The sequence below is a fragment of the Entelurus aequoreus genome, linkage group LG01 (assembly GCF_033978785.1).
Source record: "Entelurus aequoreus isolate RoL-2023_Sb linkage group LG01, RoL_Eaeq_v1.1, whole genome shotgun sequence".
In the NCBI taxonomy this organism is placed as follows: domain Eukaryota; kingdom Metazoa; phylum Chordata; class Actinopteri; order Syngnathiformes; family Syngnathidae; genus Entelurus; species Entelurus aequoreus.
Window position 1 is genome coordinate 24,783,165 of NC_084731.1, and position 15,618 is coordinate 24,798,782.

The 15,618-nt window shown below is 36.1% G+C and overlaps 1 protein-coding gene across 1 annotated transcript in view; it reads right to left on the reverse strand.

Moving 5' to 3' along the window:
• Positions 1-1,318: 1,318 nt before the first annotated feature.
• The window catches only part of LOC133649446 (caM kinase-like vesicle-associated protein), a 104,915-nt gene continuing 90,615 nt past the window's right edge, over positions 1,319-15,618 (reverse strand). Inside the window, exons 6-11 of the mRNA XM_062046081.1 lie at positions 13,696-13,816; positions 13,548-13,623; positions 13,262-13,398; positions 9,691-9,769; positions 9,530-9,617; positions 1,319-6,920 (exon numbers count right to left, since the gene is read on the reverse strand). Of these exons, the coding sequence (XP_061902065.1) occupies positions 6,627-6,920; positions 9,530-9,617; positions 9,691-9,769; positions 13,262-13,398; positions 13,548-13,623; positions 13,696-13,816 (795 nt within the window). The 3' untranslated portion in view covers positions 1,319-6,626. The remainder of the gene's footprint in view (positions 6,921-9,529; positions 9,618-9,690; positions 9,770-13,261; positions 13,399-13,547; positions 13,624-13,695; positions 13,817-15,618) is intronic.

A 15,618-nucleotide genomic window follows, 5' to 3' on the forward strand; every position in this document is an offset into this window, starting at 1 on the left:
CACTACATATTTATTCCCAAAAATCATAATTATTTTTAGCTTGTATTTCATTTTAAGTGTTCATGGTACCTGGCAATTATGGAGGATATAATGGAACACATTTTATTATTTATTAAATTATTTACTTAAATGTGATATTTACTAATTAAAATTGGAATTAAATACTGTACATAAATGTGTTATTAAATGCATTATCAATTCCTTAACTGTAAAATAACTTTTAATAATTGTATCAATAATATCAATGTTTAATTAATCATTAAGTAATTTCTATATTGATTTCATGATTCAATCAGTTATATTACAATTTAATAAATTGTGACAGGGCTTCATTAATTTATTTCATACGTCAAAGTTTGTTTCATTAATTTATTGTATCTACCTAACTCACCCTTCAAAGTCAGTGGGTTAGTGACGCAAATCTAGTCCAGCGATTGCTCTGGTTCGAAGCCTGAAACTTTACAAGTCTTACACTTTCAGTCGAAGATATAAACCAAGACTAATAACTAATAATTTAATTCTGAAATAATTAATTCAATAATGAAATAATAAAATCAATAATTAACTATATAATTAATCATTTATGTACACAATTAAATTATAAAATAATTAAATGAGCTTTTATATTAAGTAAATTAATGACACATGTATGTTAATTACAATTGTAATTTATTAATAACCCGTTTAGGTAATCATTTAGAGATGTATTTAATTTTGTGCCATTTGACCTTGCATTGAAAGGTGGTGTTTCACAACAAACATTGTTAATTTAGCATTGCACTAACTTGAGCCCATGAGAAACAGTGCATGTATAATGCTGTCATCCTTATACTGTATAAGAGGAATATATTATAGTATTACTGTACCTATTGGCTTGAAGAAACATTAATCATTATTTAATAAGGTACTATTTCTGTCCATATTCTACAATTGTTCATGCATTAATCAATGTTTCTGTCAGCGTTTCTTCCTGTGATTTCTTAATGTATCTTTAGTGTCATTGTTTTTTTTGTTTTTTAATCACTTTTTTTTTTTTTGAAATATAATTATTACATTTGTTTTTTCTTCTATTCCATGACTAAACCAGGTTAATATTTAAACACAGGAAGCAAAGAAACTATCATTAATTGCTGAGACGAGCAGAAAGTGTAGAATTAAATAAGTGTCTGCTCCTTTCCGGTCATGTTGAATTACCAAAGTGTAAACATGCTCCTTAATGTAACTTGTTAAGAATGTTTGTAACTATCAAAATCATCACCTTTATCGCTGCCGTACGTTAAAAGAAAATTCATGATAGGAAAGCACACTGTACATTCAATTTGAATTAAGTTTTATTACCACCAAAGTCATCAACTCTGTCAAGGAGTACATTACAGAGCCAACAAATAAATGCAAGAAAGGACCTACAGGTGGGGGCTGGTCCAGGCCAACTTTACATCTACAAACACTTTTGGGAATGTGTGGAAAATGACCAGACATGGAATACTACAGTGAGAAGTGAACTAGGCTTTAAACTGTGCAACAATATTCATTTTCCATCTAAACAAACAGGATGAACTACAACAATCCACATAAATATCCTGAACACACCTAAATGCTAACACTTAACCGTATTACCTGCAAAATTGGTTTTAGAATTAACTTCAGCACAACTCAAGAGTGAACATGTTTAAATAATCTCTGCAACAAATAATTTAAGATTAGCATTTAAATAAATAGCTTCCGGTTTATCTAAAATACATATATCTTAAATAATTATTTGACAGCCTTTAGGTAATGTGTGCAAACTTTTAAATTACACTTTAGCCGCCTTATTTAATAAAAACAACAACAATAATAGTTTATTTTCTACCTCTTATCCTGTTTTAGGTCAAAAGTTCAGGTGAGCTGGAGCCTATCCCAGGTGACATTATGGAAAGGTTGTCAATAAATCACATAATAAGTAGGGGTGTCCCGATGTGATATTGACATTGGTCCGATATTAGCAAAAAAAAACAATATTGGATGATATTAGCTAGCATCTTAAATGTCTGATACAAGAAGCCCTGCAGCATGTTTACTTGCACAATGCTGGACAAGCCAGTTAACAGCTAAATGTCATTAATAAGTACACTTTTCTTGTATTTTAGTCAAGTCATTTAAAAAAGGTAAACAATGTAGGCTATAGTCTACTAGGAGCTGGCAGCTACACAACACACTGGCGGAAAAAATGCTTTGCAATCAGAAGTCAAGATGACAAGCAAATATTAAAATCCAGTTATTTAGAAATCATTTCAAAAAAGGTTTCAATGACAAAAAAATGCTTGGAATAGCTTTTTGTAGCATTGAGTTAAGAACTGCAGTTACATGTGGTACAATTTTTTTTTCTGTCAAAATTGAATGTATCGGTATGGGGTCAATATCGGTATAAACCAATTAAGAACGCCAAAGGCGAAAACTTCTATCGGGACACCCCCAGTAATAGGACTGACCGCTGATCGCTGTTAGCACTCGATCAAGTGGGGACTCACTGACATACAGTAGACGTGTAGTGGCGGGTCAAGGTTCAATGGCGCCCTGGGCGGGAAACCCACTGTCGACGTGTTCACACAAACACATTTTGTGGCAATCAGTTTCTGCAGCCTGTTAAATATTGCTTAATTTCCTGCGACAAGGGTAGATAACTGTTTAAAGCATGGAGTGAACTACATGTTTTCCAGACTATAAGCCGCACTGGAATATAAGCAGCACTCACTAAATTTTAGAAGAAAAAAAACATATTTTCATATATTACCCGCACCGGATGTAAGCTGCAGATATAGGTTGTATTCACCTGATGTCATATCCGGCTCATATGTGAGACTCCGTTGTCATAGCGTTCTGGGCGGCCTTTTTCCTTTCTTGAAGAAAAATGTCCTATGCTTGCTTTATTATAGGCTGTTGGAAACATTCAAAAGGTGAAAAGCATAAAAGTTTCTTCAGAGTTCCTCTAGAGTAGGGGTGGGCAATTAATTTTCACCGGGGGCCGCATAAGCAACCCGAGCACTGCTGGAGGGCCACACGACAATATTTCAATTAAATTTTGCTCAATATTATTTTTGATATACCGTAAGATAAATAATAATGATGATAATAATAATAATAATTAATAATAATAATAATAATAATTTAATTTAACCTAACTTAACTTTATACAAAAGCAGATTGCTTTTGATGGTCACTTTATCCTGCATTATCCAACATTTTTCCCCATCAGATTTGGACAACTACCTGTTGTTAAAAATAGTTTTTAATCATATTTATTTTATATTGTTTTTTATATTGGTTTTATATGTAATTGTTTTTTCTTTTTATTCAGTCATTGGTGGAGCTAAGGATAATATTTGAATATTGCTTTTAATATTGTTGTGCAGCACTTTGGAAACATTTTGTTGTTTAAATGTGCTATATAAATAAAGTGGATTGGATTGTCACACCTGCCAGCTTGTCCCATTTCAGTCCTAACATGTCCAAACACGCATTTACCTATGTGAACAAGTCATTACCTGTGGTTGTCTCTTTAATTGACTGCATGGCTGCCAGCTACTCCGTGATTTGAAAGTCTGCAGTTATCCCACGTAAGAAGAAGAGCAGCTGGGTGGTGTCACGTACATCATTCACAGCTGTCATCAAAGTTAGCGAAAAACAGTCAATGTCTCCGTGCATATCAGCGCAACAGAGTCCAATAAGCACTCCTTAATAAACTCTCCGTCAGAAAACGCCTTACTTTTTCTGGCGCTTTTGTGAGAAATGACGAAACTTGTCCTGACGGCTGCATCTCTGGGGGTGTGAAATATGGCAAAAAGTCCTTGTTGGGTTTGCAGTTTTACCATCAACGCATCAGCCTCCCTTGCGCGCGCTTCATCAGACACATTCCGGTATTTTCCCTCGTGTTTCTTCGTGTAGTGGCGATAAAAATTATATTCCTTAAACACAGCAACCTGTGTACCACAAATTAAGCACACGGCTTTACCATTAATTTATGTAAAGAAATACTTGGCAGTCCATGTCTTGTTGGAAACACGCCATTCGTCATCAACTTTTCTTTTTTTAGCGTCTCATCACTTGTCTCTATGCACCTTCACTCACAGGTTCCCCCCGGACATACGACATAAATAACACATTTCAAAATAAAAGCAGCACAGTTGTATTGCGCGCACGACATAGATGTTTTTTAAACTTTATTTTGTAATTTGTGATTGCGCCGTTCAATTCACTCACAATCGCACACGCGCATACGTCCACACGGAAGTAATACAAATAACGCTTTTCAAAACAAAAGCAGCACCGTTGTATTGCACACTCGACATAGATACTTTTTGAAATGTATTTTGTAATTTATGATTGGCCTCACGCGGGCCGGACAGGGATGCGCAAAGGGCCGGATGCGGCCCGCGGCCCATACAATGCCCAGGTCTGCTCTAGAGCTAATCAAGAAGGGCGAAAGAGTGCAAGATTTTACGAAAAACTATGAGAAAAAGCAGGGGAGCAGATCGAGTCGAAGAATGCACGAGTTTGCAGCAATCACTTTGTTAAAGGTTTGTTCAATATACTTTTACAATTTAAGTATATTTGTATGTTATCTTGTTTCAGAGTTCTTAAAAGACATTTTTGCTACGAGTGTTTCGTAAAGCACCAACTCGGCCAATCTAAACAAAATAAATCAAATGTGAGCAAAACCTAAAAGAGTTAAGCTTTTACAAAAAGCAGCAATCATAAATGAAGCTTTTAGCACATACACAACGTTGACATCTGTTGTTATCCATCCATCCATCCATTTCCTACCGCTTGTCCCTTTCGGGATCGCGGGGGGTGCTGGAGCCTATCTCAGTTATAATTTGATAAAGACAGGGGGAAAACACGCTTACTCGTAAATGATGCGTGCAACAACAATAAGGCAACAAACATGAAAAAATGATGCATGATTTACCCGGGAGGGTCTTGATACCAATTTCCTTGACCCAGTCACACACAAAGAAGTTGTTTCCAAGTTTTCATCTGTTTTGTCATATAGAATGACATCTGGAGCACAAGATAGTTCGACATGTCTCGGAACTCCACGACGGATAATCCTTGATATCACTCTACAAATCTTTTTTTTTTTCTCCATTGCATATTCAGATTTTTTTGCTCGTATCTGCTTTTGGTGCTAAAATCTAGGCCTTTTGCGTACTCGGATAGTTCGCACTCGGTTTGCTGCACAGTTGGTGGCCCACCACTTTGTTTACTTCCGTTTAAAAGTCAGGTGATGGAATACAACCTATACACAGGTACATTGTGAAATTATATATTTACATTGAAATATTTAGCAAATGTTTTATTTAAATACCTTAATTGTTTCCAAATGGCTGATCAAACAAAACAGAAAAGTCATTGTTTTTATTCATCCTTAATGAGATGAATAAGATTTTCTCTTTTTTTTTTAATAAGGTTCAAGACATTTATCAGGATTCTTCTCCCTTTCCGTTTGTAAACACTTTGAGTTTGAACAGTTTCTTAAAGTGGATCATTTTAGTGCATTGTTTGATTTTTTTTGCTTAATCCATTCTAAAATTTGCCGTTAGTGAAGAAAAATTCAAAGCTTGGGAAAAGTAGTGCCTTATAGTCCGGAAAATATGGTAAATACTAATGACTGAAATATAATGAAATGAGATGTAACCGTAAAGAACTCTAATGATTGGTGGAAACCTCCAAAATCAGTAAAAAATGAGGTGGATTAATGCACATGTTTAAAGTTAGTTTAAGACTTGTGGCACAGGAGTCAGCTGGCTAAAACAAGTGTACTGTAAAACCACCTACATATACAGTGATTCATCTACTGTGGTGTTTTTTTTGTTTTGTTTTGTTTTTTAGAAAAAAAAAAAGAAGCTACGAATTAATTCAGATGCATAGAACTGCCTTGTGATGAAAACAAACACAAACCAGAAGAAGAAACACAACAAGTTCAGTGTGTAAACAGAACAAAGTAGTAGTAGTGCGCCTTTGTCAACCAAGTGAAAGCTTTGTGAGAATGCATGCTCTTTTAGCTACTTCTACAAAGTTCTCTTATGTACACAATCTTTACACCATGAGGTTATTTCCTGAGCAGGAAGTTAAGCAGATGGTTTTTTTGTGCTTAGTATGTACAAGGCCCCCAAAAACTCACATCGCTGTGAGGCACAGTAACTGTTAAGTACAGACCGTACTGTAAAAAATAAATAAACATAAGACAAGCAAATTTTCCTTCTTAGGAATTTTCTCCATTCTGTACAGTAGACCCGTACAGTCTAAACTTGTCTTCTGATTTTAAGAAGAAAAAGTGGTTTCCTAAGTCCGTTCAATAAAAAGGAATCTTTCTTTCTTTTTTTTTTTACCAGAAAAGGGACTTTAACTGTAAACCATGGCGTGTGTGTGTGGAATATGTTTTGTACCATGTGACCTATTATATATATATATATATAATACAACTGGAAAAAGATATTAATTTCAATGCAATGCGGAGCACTCAGGTAAATTAGCACATAGCCATCATGAGATGATGCTAATGGTGCTAGAGAGAGAAGCAGAGTCAGTGTCACCATGCTAGCAGCTATTGTACAGTGTGCAGGATTGAGGGTACAACGAGGACCTTAGCCTTGCTCATCCCCGGTCTCAGTAGCCAACGTGTCTCCATTGCACCGTGATGTGGGCTCTGCTTCCTGTGGCGGTGGGTTCTCCCGCTGTGGCTCCGCCTTGCCGTCCGAGGCCTCTGGTACCGTTTTGTCTAGCTCTGGGACTACTTCCTGTGGTGTGGCGGTAGCAGGTGAAGGCGTGGAAGGGTCTGCAGCGTCCTGAGGAGCCGCGGGATCCCCCGTGGTGGCCTTGGTGGTACTTTGCTCTGTTGCCCTCAGCCTCTTCATGATGGTGGTGACCCGCACGGCTTTCTGTGGAAGGCGGGAGGATTCTTATTGGAAAGATTTAGAAGCAGACATGTTCATGTCGAGACATTACGGGCACAATATCACCTTCATGCCATTGTGGCAGACGGCGCCGTTTGAAGCCACCATTTAGATTTTAGGCCAAATCGTTCATCCCTAATCTTCAGTAATGAAATCACCCACTTCAATTTAGACCATTGCATGACCAAAACCTCGATTCATACATGTAAATGGATTATACTTGTATAGCGCTTTTCTACTTTCAAGGTACTCAAATCGCTTTGACACTATTTCCACATTCACCATTTTACACACACATTCACACACTGATGGAGGGGGCTGCCATGCAAGGCGCTACTCAGTGGCCTAGTGGTTAGAGCAGGGGTCACCAACCTTTTTGAAACCAAGAGCTACTTCTTGGGTAGTGATTAATGCGAAGGGCTACCAGTTTTATACACACCTATATAAATTGCCGAAAATAGCCAATTTGCTCAATTTACCTTTAACTCTATGTTATTATTAATAATTAATGATATTTACACTTAATTGAACGGTTTAAAAGAGGAGAAAACCCGAAAAAAATGACAATACAATTTTGAAACATAGTTTATCTTCAATTTCGACTCTTTGAAATTCAAAATTCAACCGAAAAAAGAAGAGAAAAACTAGCTAATTCGAATCTTTTTGAAAAAATAAAAAAAATTATTTATGGAACATCATTCGTCATTTTTCCTGATTAAGATTAATTTTAGAATTTTGATGACATGTTTTAAATAGGTTAAAATCCAATGCACACTTTGTTAGAATATATAACAAATTGGACCAAGCTATATATCTAACAAAGACAAATCATTATTTCTTCTAGATTTTCTAGAACAAAAATTTTAAAAGAAATTCAAAAGACTTTGAAATAAGATTTAAATTTGATTCTACAGATTTTCTAGATTTGCCAGAATATTTTTTTGGAATTTTAATCATAATAAGTTTGAAGAAATATTTCACAAATATTCTTTGTCAAAAAAACATAAGCTAAAATGAAGAATTAAATTAAAATGAATTTATTATTCTTTAAAATAAAAAAAATAAATTTACTTGAACATTGATTTAAATTGTCAGGAAAGAAGAGGAAGGAATTTAAAAGGTAAAAAGGTATATATGTTTAAAAATCCTAAAATCCTTTTTAAGGTTGTATTTTTTCTCTTAAAATTGTCTTTCTGAAAGTTATAAGAGGCAAAGTAAAAAAAATAATGAATTTATTTAAACAAGTGAAGACCAAGTCTTTAAAATATTTTCTTGGGTTTTCAAATTCTATTTGAGTTTTGTCTCTCTTAGAATTAAAAATGTCGGGCAAAGCGAGACCAGCTTGCTAGTAAATAAATACAATTTAAAAAATAGAGGCAGCTCACTGGTAAGTGCTGCTATTTCAGCTATTTTTAGAACAGGCCAGCGGGCTACTCATCTGGTCCTTACGGGCTACCTGGTGCCCGCGGGCACCACGTTGGTGACCCCTGGGTTAGAGTGTCCGCCCTGAGATCGGTAGGTTGTGAGTTCAAACCCCGGCCGAGTCATACCAAAGACTATAAAAATGGGACCCATTACCTCCCTGCTTGGCACTCAGCATCAAGGGTTGGAATTGGGGGTTAAATCACCAAAAATGATTCCCGGGCGCGGCACAGCTGCTGCCCACTGCTCCCCTCACCTCCCAGGGGGTGAACAAGGGGATGGGTCAAATGCAGAGGACACATTTCACCACACCTAATGTGTGTGACAATCATTGGTACTTTAACTTAACTTAACTTAACTTAACTTAACTTAACTAACCATGACCCATCAGGAGCAAGGGTGAAGTGTCTTGCTCAAGGACACAACAGACGTGACTAGGGTGATAGAAGCTGGGGATCGAACCAGGAACCCTCAGGTTGCTGGCACAGCCACTCTACCAACCACGCCACGCCGTCCCCATGTTTTGAACAGTGTGGTAGAAAGATTCCGTTGCTGACTAACACCTGACTTGGACCAAAAACAAGTCAGATATGTCACCAGCAGATTCTGCAAACATAACACAACTTTCCCTAAGGTTCTCAATCAAATTAAACATGTAATTAAAAATGTAAAAACACTCCAAATAAAAAAATGCATTTAGATAATCAGAGGCAGGAAGAAATGGCATTAACAGTAACCAGTATCGGCCTAATGATGGCTTGGTGACATGACTAAAGTATCATGAGTGACGACTAAACCGCATAAGGCAAAAAAACAATAAATGTTTAGGGTATCAAAAAAGGTCCGGCGCTGAACCACAACAAAATAATAACAAACACAAAGTTGAAATGATTGTCTTGAGAGTAAAGCCAGACTGCTCATATTATGTTTTAGTTAAAGATCAGTCGTGTGGATACTTTGCCCAGAACTAAGAGCAGTAAATTCCCTGCACAGTACAAGTGAAAGGTAGAGAGATGTTCCTACTTTTCACAAGTACCACTGATCTTCCAACACCACACCACACCACACCAACAGGCCCAACAAGCAGCATTACCAAGTTGAACAGTACCTGCATCTTTCAATTTTTTTTTTCAAAAGCTTAGCTCAAATTTGGCTATAGTTGAGGGACTTACCTTCCATTTGGCTCGAGCAAAGTTCTTTTCTATTTGTGCACATACATGTTCCTTGATGTTTTTATCTGATGCTGCGCCACCAGAGATCCTGTTTTTATAAAGCACACAAGCCCCTGTTGTAATTCACACACAATGTGATTTGTATGATGTCCATTGTCTACCATTCATGGTTGATAGCCTCCTGGGCTGTCAGTCTCTGGTCCTGATCCACTTCCATCAGACGTGCAACCAAACTTTTAGCTGTCAGAGGGAAATAACACAGGAAAAAAAATAACAAAAGGGTGTATTCTCCCAGTGGATTTATGTACAGTGTATATACAACAGGGGTGGGCAATTAATTTTCACCGGGGGCCGCATAAGCAACCCGAGCACTGCTGGAGGGCCACACGACAATATTTCAATTAAATTTTGCTCAATATTATTTTTAATTTTACGATAAATAATAATGATGATAATAATAGTAATAATTAATAATAATAATAATAATTTCATTTAACCTAACTTAACTTTATACAAAAGCAGATTGCTTTTGATGGTCACTTTATCCTGCATTATCCAACATTTTTCCCCATCAGATTTGGACAACCATCTGTTGTTAAAAATAGTTTTTAATCATATTTATTTTATATTGTTTTTTATATTGGTTTTATATGTAATTGTTTTTTCTTTTTATTCAGTCATTGGTGGAGCTAAGGATAATATTTGAATATTGTTTGTAATATTGTTGTGCAGCACTTTGGAAACATTTTGTTGTTTAAATGTGCTATATAAATAAAGTGGATTGGATTGTCACACCTGCCAGCTTGTCCCAACACGCATTTACCTCTGTGAACAAGTCATTACCTGTGGTTGTCTCTTTAATTGACTGCATCAGAGCTCTCATCCAAAGTTAGCGAAAAACAATCCATGTCTCCGGGCATTATCAGCGCAACAAAGTCCAATAAGCACTCCTTAATAAACTCTCCGTCAGAAAACGCCTTACTTTTTCTGGCGCTTTTGTGAGAAATGACGAAACTTGTCCTGACGGCTGCATCTCTGGGGGTGTGAAATATGGCACAAAGTCCTTGTTGGGTTTGCAGTTTTACCATCGACGCATCAGCCTTCCTTGCGCGCGCTTCATCAGACACATTCCGGTATATTCCCTCGTGTTTCTTCGTGTAGTGGCGATTAAAATGATATTTAAACACAGCAAGCTGTGTACCACACATTAAGCACACGGCTTTACCATTAATTTATGTAAAGAAATACTTGGCAGTCCATCTCTTGTTGGAAATACGCCATTCCTCATCAACTTTTCTCTTTTTAGCGTCTCATCACTTGTCTCTATGCACCTTCACTCACAGGTTCCCCCCGGACATACGGCATAAATAACACATTTCAAAATAAAAGCAGCACAGTTGTATTGCGCGCACGACATAGATGTTTTTTAAACTTTATTTTGTAATTTGTAATTGCGCCGTTCAATTCACTCACAATCGCACACGCGCATACGTCCACACAGAAGTAATACAAATAACGCTTTTCAAAACAAAAGCAGCACCGTTGTATTGCACACTCGACATAGATACTTTTTTAAATTTATTTTGTAATTTATGATTGGCCTCACGCGGGCCGGACAGGGATGCGCAAAGGGCCGGATGCGGCCCGCGGGCCGTACAATGCCCAGGTCTGATATACAACCTGTGGAAATAAATGACGGACTCACTAGACTTGAAGGATGTTCATTCTGTTGTTTAACTTTATAGGTAAAAAAGGTAACAGACATGACACATAATCACATTAATTTCAAATGGCAACTTTCTGGCTTTAAGAAACACTAAAATAAATCAAGAAAATATATTGTATAATCAGTAAAAATTTCATTATTAGATCAAGCAGAGTGAAATATTTATGAGGAAAAAAATCCTGAAAAACAAACACACCAACACACCACTAGTACTCTGGCTTTTAGAACAGGTTGCAGTCTCTAAGGCATGGACTTGTTTTAATAAGAAACAAACTGTACTCTTCATCGATCTTGCTCCAACGTTCTCTGATTGCTGTTGTCAGATAATTCTTAGATTTCCACCACGTATTTTCAATTGGATTGACATCCAGACTGTTTGCAGGCCCTGACATTGACCTTATGTATGTCTCTTCAAGGAAAGTCTTCAGTTTTTGCATTATTAGCTTGAAAAGTGATGTCATCATCCCCAAACATTCTTTCGATTGATTGAATAAAAAAAGTTTCCAGAATGTCAACTTGTGCATTGGATAAAGATGTAATGACCGCCATCTCCCCTGCCATTACCTGACATGCAGCCCCATATCATCAATGATTGGGGAAATTTGTGTGTTTTCTTCAGGCAGTCGTCTTCATAAAGTTTCGGCGTCATCACTTTGCGATTCATTATTAAATATGACCTTCATCCAGTCATCCATAGTTCAGTCCATGATATTAGCCCATTGTAGTCTTGTTTTTTTTCTGTTTAGGTTTTATTGACGGCTTTATTAGCTTTTCTGTTTTTAATTTCCAATTTCTTTCGGCGGTTTCTTACAGTTCGGTCACAGACGGTGACTCCAGTTTCCGTTCATTTGTTTTGCTGTGCATTTTCGGTTTTCAAGACATATTGCTTAACGTTTTCTGTCTCGATGATTTGCTGTTTTCTTTTGTTTACCAGTATACTCACCTTTTACAACCGTCCCCAGTTGTTTGTTCAGATTTTAGACACAGCTGGCTGTGAACAATCAACATCTTTTGCGACATTGCGCAATGATTTACCTTCTTGAAGAAGTTGGATTATCCTTTCCTTTGTTTCAATTGACATCTCTGGTGTTGGAGCCATGATTCATGTTAACTACCTGCTGCAACAGCTCTCCAAGGTGTGACCACTGCTTTTTAACTGCAGACTAAGGAATATATTTAATCTAATGCAGGTGTTATTTTTGGAAATTAAATTTTACAGAGTGATTTAATCTTACAATTGAGTAATTACATCACTTTTTCACTCTGATTTAAAAATGAAACTGTTTCTGACTACCGCAATATATATTATTGATTTCTTTAGGTGTTTCTTAAAGCCAGAAAGTTGCCATTTGAAATTACTGTACTTTTGTGTCATGTTTCTTAACTGCTTTTTTTTGACAAAATTAAACCCCTGAAAGAACATTCTCAAAGTCTGGGGATTCCATAGGTTTTGCAAGGGGTATAATTCAGCTGAAATATGGCGGTAGCTAACTTTTTGTTAGTAATTTGTTCCAAAAGGTTTGACAAACATCGAATCGTACGAAAACCAAATACATTTTTACCATAATAATGTAAATTCAATTAATGTGTTCCAAAAACCCAAACATATTAACAAAAAAAACATTTTCTGGAGGAGAAAAATGCACATACTTATCCATGTACAAACAAAATGGATAAATAAAGAAAGAAGAGCCACACAGACGCCATCTACAGTATGTACTTTGCTATGAGTTCTATTTTGAACTCAATAATGCTTCTCACTATCTTTATCAAAGTGCTGGCTCTCGCAAATTTATTTGGCCACATGGTGGGCTTCTTTGCAGTCAAAAAGTCCCCAACATGTGTGATTCTTTGTTTTAGCACATGGGCAAACAGACTAGTTTGTTAGGCCACACACTAACCGATACATCATAGGAAAATCCAGTCTACATTTTGGTGAAAAGATACCACTACATAGATATTAGTCATTATTTGTCTTCACTGTGCTAATTTCAACAGAAGCATACCTGAATCAGAGATTTCATCCCAGTATGGAGAGTCAAACTCATAATCGCCTGCGAGGATCTTTCGGAACAGGTTCTTGTCATGATTTTCATAATCCTCTTCATCACTCTCATCATAGAAAGGAGGATTGCCCGAAAGCCTGTCATTGCAACAAGAAAAGAACAGCTCTTTATGTTGACACTTATAATACTAATTTATCCCAGGTGACTGGAAAGCAATCAGTGATCCTATTATAACATGTATAAGTAGGTTTTTGTGGATGCTGAAGTAATTAATGCGGTAACTCACAATATGTACATAATGACGCCTGTTGCCCAGCAGTCCACTGGCCGACCATATCGCTGTCTGCCAACCACTTCTGGAGCTGCAACACAGAAACTAGATCCAATCCACATCGCTCTGTATGTTGTGTTTGTCATAAACTTTAAAATCTTACCCAGGTACTCTGGTGTCCCGCAGGGGTCTTTGATTAATCCATTCTCCAGCTTGGCAAGGTGGAAGTCACTGATGACTATTTTAGAGTGCTTCAAGCGGTTGTAGTAGACCAAATTCTCCAACTGCGGCAAATGGAATTAAATGAGTAAGTAGTAGTGTACAGCTCTGGTAATGGGTACATTCGCACCCACCTGCACAAAAGTACTTCAAAATGTAACAATCAAAATAAATATGACTTTTTTTTTGTTTACTAGGGCATGCATGTATAATATGCATTAGTTTGACCATTTAAAATCAACGATAATAACAAGGAGATGCTTGGAAATAGCATAAAAATGCCCCAAAAACTTGGAAAAACGCGATTCACAAAGTTACTTTTTGGTGTAACCATCATGAGCGTTCTGTTCGGGTATATTTATTTTATATTTTGATAAAACATCATAAATAGGTATTGATCAATCTTTAAGCTGTGTGTATTTGATTTCAGTTTGCTTTTGACATCTTATTTAGAATTGTAGTTGAAACTTTTACAACCTTGTGTTGCGCTCATGATGGCGTAACCAAACTAGATTATTTATTATTTATTATTCCCTTTTTTACATTTAGTATATTTAAATATACTGTGTTTTATGCTTTTTTCTTTTTAGAACATGTACTATACATTAGGGCTGCAACAACTAATCGATTAAAATCGATTATAAAAATAGTTGGCGATTAATTTAGTCATCGATTTGTTGGATCTATGCTATGCGCATGCGCAGAGGCAATTTTTATATTTTTTATTTTTTTAAATGTTATTTTTTTTATAAACCTTTATTTATAAACTGCAACATGTACAAACAGCTGAGAAACAATCAAAATAAGTATGGTGCCAGTATGCTGTTTTTTTCCAATAAAATACTGGAAAGGATAGAAATGTAGTTTGTCTCTTTTGTCCGATTATTAATTGATTAATCGAACTAATAATCGACAGATTAATCGATTATCAAATTAATCGTTAGTTGCAGCCCTACTATACATATAATACAATAAAGTCCCATATAAAATTATGTTTCTAGTAATATTTTAATTTTGCCTTTGAAAGTAACACTCCAATGTCCATTAGTGGAGCTGTATACAGTAAGAAACAATTTTAAGTAGAAAGGAAGAAGTCTTAAATGCCTGTTAAAACAAATGGGCAGCGATAATACTGGTCCCCTTGTCCTCTACAGCACGATTACCACTGTGCTCATTATAATGCCAGATGGTCCAGCAGTATGGACTCCTACAGTGCTCAATGTGGAGACCGCAAAGATACTATTCTTTTTACAAATTACAACTGAAAATGCATGGGCATAAGACAAGGCATAAACAGACTCTGACCATATTCAAGTCAATATATATGCACACTGTTTCCATTTTCAATAAGTAGGGATGGGAAGATATGAAAATCCCATAAACATGTTTATCGTGACCAAAATGATCACAGTTATCATTATTGTTGCTGTATTGTTGAATGTGTTTAAAAAGTGCATATACACACACTTAAATCTTTAGACCAAGTATTTTTTTAAACAATTAAAATAAATAGACACACAGTTAGAAACCCCACAATTTTATTTGTTTTGTTTCTTATGCTTTTTCAGTCTTAGTATTTTATGTTTTAATGACTGAACTTTTATTGTTTTAAATATTGGTTTGTACTCTAGCACTTAAGAAACTTATTTAAATCAAAAGTGCGTAACAAATAAAATATATTGTTGTTATTATTATTTCTGGCAGGCGTTGCGGTATCCAACTCTGTTCATTGGTCTTTGAACACACCGTGAGAACACCTTCGTCTCTTATTTTTTGGAGTGTAGAATGATTACTCGGTTCTAAGAGAGCAGAGCTTGTAGGTTCAATGCGCAAATTGAATAGCTTAGTCGCTCAGACGGTGATGTGT